The sequence below is a fragment of the Dreissena polymorpha genome, chromosome 1 (assembly GCF_020536995.1).
Source record: "Dreissena polymorpha isolate Duluth1 chromosome 1, UMN_Dpol_1.0, whole genome shotgun sequence".
NCBI lineage: Eukaryota > Metazoa > Mollusca > Bivalvia > Myida > Dreissenidae > Dreissena > Dreissena polymorpha.
Window position 1 is genome coordinate 132063816 of NC_068355.1, and position 3983 is coordinate 132067798.

The following is a 3983-nucleotide window of genomic DNA, read 5'->3' on the forward strand; positions in this document are numbered from 1 at the left end:
TCATAGGATTTTCGCCACACTTCATGAAAATGTGTAAGGTCATTAGATCTTGGCCAAGATCGATAATCAGCCCAATGTACAGAGACACTCCTGAGTTAAGGCCCTTGAATCATCGACAAATTGAGTTTTTTCTCGTTTCCACTCAATAACTTCAGTATTTGTCATCCAATCTTCACCAAAATTCATAAAAATGCGTAAGGCAATAAAATCTAGGTTAAGTTTGATAATCAACCAAATTTACCCAGGCACTTCTGAGTTACGGCCATTGAATCATCAAACAAATGCGTTTCCGCTCAATTACTCCTGTAATTGTCATCGGATTGTCACCAAAATTCATGATGTAACCTTCATATTTGCTATGCATGTGTATATGGACAATGCCTTTCCATGCTACAAATCTTGACCGCTGTTGCCATGACCTTGAAGGGTTATTTAGGTTTTGAAAATTTGTTCTTTTATTTAGCTGTCTTGTATAACTATCAAAGCGTTTTTCGGGGGCATATGTCATCCGATGGAGACAGCTCTTGTTAACCAGAACGTTACAAAGCTGATTTTAAAACAAATATTGTGACAATCCATGATACCCACAAAAGTGAAATACTTTGGCACTTATTGAACATCATTTTATTAGCTAGGCTGTTTTCGGAGAAACCCGAGGTATTATCATAGCCAGCTCTCCGTCCGCCGTCTCCTGTGCTGACACCTTGACATTTTGCTCTAAATTCAAATTGCTTCCACCTACAACTTTGAAACTTCATATCTAGATGCACCTTGATGAGTTCTACACACCACACCCATGTGTAAGTTTCAAGCTCACACTGATATGTATGTCATTGTCTGGCCAAACATTGCACGTGTTAGAATTAATCTACAAACACCACTCTATTGATTAAATATATATATCATCAACCTTACAATTGTATTATTAGTTAGATATGCATCACCAGCCTGTATCATGAACCTAATTGCTTTATTTTAATGTATGTATAAAAGTATTGTATTTTTAGCTATGTATCAATATCCTACGTGTTATATTTTAGAACTGTATCACCATCAGTAGTATACTTATATCAGATTCCGTTTAACTGAATGTGCATGCAATTTTATTCAATTTTATGTTCAGTTGTAGTTTTTTCAATTTCAAACAATAAACATGCTCGATTTTTTTCTTTTTTTCTACTCGTATTTTCAATGGGAAAGTATTAAAAGGAACAGTTTCATTTAGGAGGCCGGACCAGAATTATTATTTTGTTTTTTCATTTAATTATTTGTATTTGATCAAATGTGTTAACGGCTTATTTTAAAATGAAGCCGGATAAATCGAATACATGGTTGATTCCGATATGGAGACAATGTATTCGTTATAAACGTTCTCTCGGCACCAACCATGTATTTATTTCGCCTGTCGGTCAAGGTTTAAGAAGTGTATGATATGTTACGCTTAAACTCTAAATGGTGCTAGTTTATTGCAAAGAGATTCCAAAACATCACATTCAAACTGTTCAGCTGTATGTAGTAAAGTTGTTATTAGCAACGACTTGAACCGGTATGAACACCTGAAACTCAAACGTTGACATCCGTGTCCGATCTATTGGTTATGTAGAAAACTCAAAAGGCGTTGTGTCCAAACTATTTATTGTTTATTTCTAGCCCAAAACACTTATTGTGTTCGACCTAACGGAAACATAAATAGCCACCATTATTTATTGTTTTAAACCTCTCGACGCCGGGAATAGGGTGATGACAATAGCTAACCATGAGCACTTCTTGCTCAGATGAGCTGAAGTGTTACATATTTACTTGGATCTATGTTTCTAGCTATTTAGTTACTCATCCGAGTTTTCAGATATACATATCGGATAAAAGACTCTCAAATTTAAGACACATAGTAAAATATGTAAGGGATTTGAGATCGTCAATTTATTAAATTACAACACTCGAGAGATGCGCCGGTTTCAAATCTTTTATTCATGGCGTTACATGGCGATGCTCTACAAATAGAGATATGAAAATAATAAATACCAGGTTCAAATCGTTATCAAATTACAATTATAAAGTAAACCTAGTGGATATCTTAATATGACACTGTATTGGGCCTGGGAATGGAATTACTTACTAGTCCTCACAAGCACGTCCTGTCTCGTCTTAGTCTAGATAGAAAGAGACCGTGAAAAGCAATTTGTATACCCCACTTCCGCAAGAGTGAGGGTAAAACCCGTACTTACCATACCCGCCCGTACCGTACTGGATACGTAACAACACTCCCCCCAACTTTATGAAAAAAGGACCTTACCAAGACTGGGGGTTATCTGCATGAGGGGGTCAGCAACTACAAGTCGCTCCACAGAGATGGTCCCTCTACCAGATGCGGGTTTCTCACAAGTACTGCTTTTCACTACCTTAGTCCGTGGTCAGGATTTTCCCCAATTAGAGCTCTTAGCCCTACTTCTGGCCGTCTTCTTTGTCGCAACTGCTTGGATTTTGTTGCTTTTCAGTCATGAGCCACAGACCCAATGACTTCTACTTTACTGGATTGGATAAGTACCCAGCGAGTTATAAACCCAGCTGGAAACCAATAGATGAAGTGTTTTCTTGGAGAAGGCTTAATTCCTCACGCCGTAAGTACCCAGCGAGTTATAAACCCAGCTGGAACCCGCTAGATGAGGACCGGTGAGCTAAAAGCCCGACTGACCTCTACTGGCACTGGTACAGATGTTTTCCATTGGCCACGGAGATTTCCAACACATGTTCCACAGTAGTTCCTCGAAGTGCTGCCACCGCCTCGGCCACTGTGGATATCTGGCTGGGTGACGATACTCTGGATCCAGGTGCTGGAAAATAAGGAGCATCCGTCTCCAGGAGAAGGCGACTTTCTTCAACATTTTGTAGTGCCGCGATCTGGTCCGGAGAGAATGTCCTCACCTTGTTGGTGAACCCAAAGTATATCCCTGGAAACCTCTCTAGCCACCGATCCTGGACATACCTGTTGCCAGTGAAACAATGCAGATGTATCGGATGATGCGTCCGCACATACCTCGTCAGGACATGGAGGAGCACGAGAAACGCTTCTGTACCGCAACCCCCCTCCATTCCATGGCAGTGAATCACCAGATGTCTATCTTCCAAGAACGGCAACATCTTCTCCAACATCTCGACTTGATATGCCCATTACTTCATGGGCTCTGAGTGATCAAGTCCAACCTCCCCAAAAACCGCCACGCGAGGATTAGCTAACAGGTTCTGGAACCTTCCCACTGCCTGATTAACCCGAACAACGCTATAACGCGCATGACGTGGATGGATGCCCACCCCAACGGAGATGTATTGCGGCAGATCACGCAGGTGCTGATCCGTCGGGTAGGTTTCTGGGTCACAGTAGATAGAGACGCCCCCTACAAGGGATGTTCGCCTACTCTCCTCTACCGGAACTGCATCCATCATGTCCTTCATTCCCCCTTGCTAAAGCTGTAACCTGTGCAGTGTCCTGTCAAGGTGGAAATGGGCGTCAAACGCTTCCGGATACTTAGGCTGGATTGGTATGGCCTCGGCAACTGGCTGTGCAACCTCAGGGGCCTGGAAGTTAAGTACCCAATAGGCCCTCTCTTCCTCTGATAAACTAGCTGCAAGGAGTAGCAATACCTTCCAGTGCAGTAGCGCACCCACGGAGTTACACGGTACCAAAGCAACTTTTTCCGGAATAGGCTCATGAAGGAATTTACAAAACTCCTTCATAGCTGCCTCCTGCCGCTCACAGATTGATGTGTTGTCCAGTGTGCTCAGCATCTTCTACACCACAACAAACGCCACCAACCTATCCAGCGTGACTGGTTTTCCTAAAAGCCATCGTCCAACCTGACTTAGTGCACTCCTCCTCCCCCTGAGTACTCGCTCATCAGTAGGATCCAGCGTTTCGCTGAATATGGAAGGGATGTGGTCAATAAAAGCATGAGCTTTTAAATACTTCGCCATTTCCCTACAACCCG

The 3983-nt window shown here is 42.2% G+C and overlaps 1 protein-coding gene across 1 annotated transcript; it reads right to left on the reverse strand.

Moving 5' to 3' along the window:
• Window positions 1-2694: 2694 nt before the first annotated feature.
• LOC127852167 (3'-5' ssDNA/RNA exonuclease TatD-like) lies at window positions 2695-3150 on the reverse strand. The gene has a single exon (XM_052386052.1). It carries the CDS (start codon window positions 3148-3150, stop codon window positions 2695-2697), a length of 456 nt encoding a protein of 151 aa, XP_052242012.1.
• Between the last annotated feature and the right edge of the window lie 833 nt (window positions 3151-3983).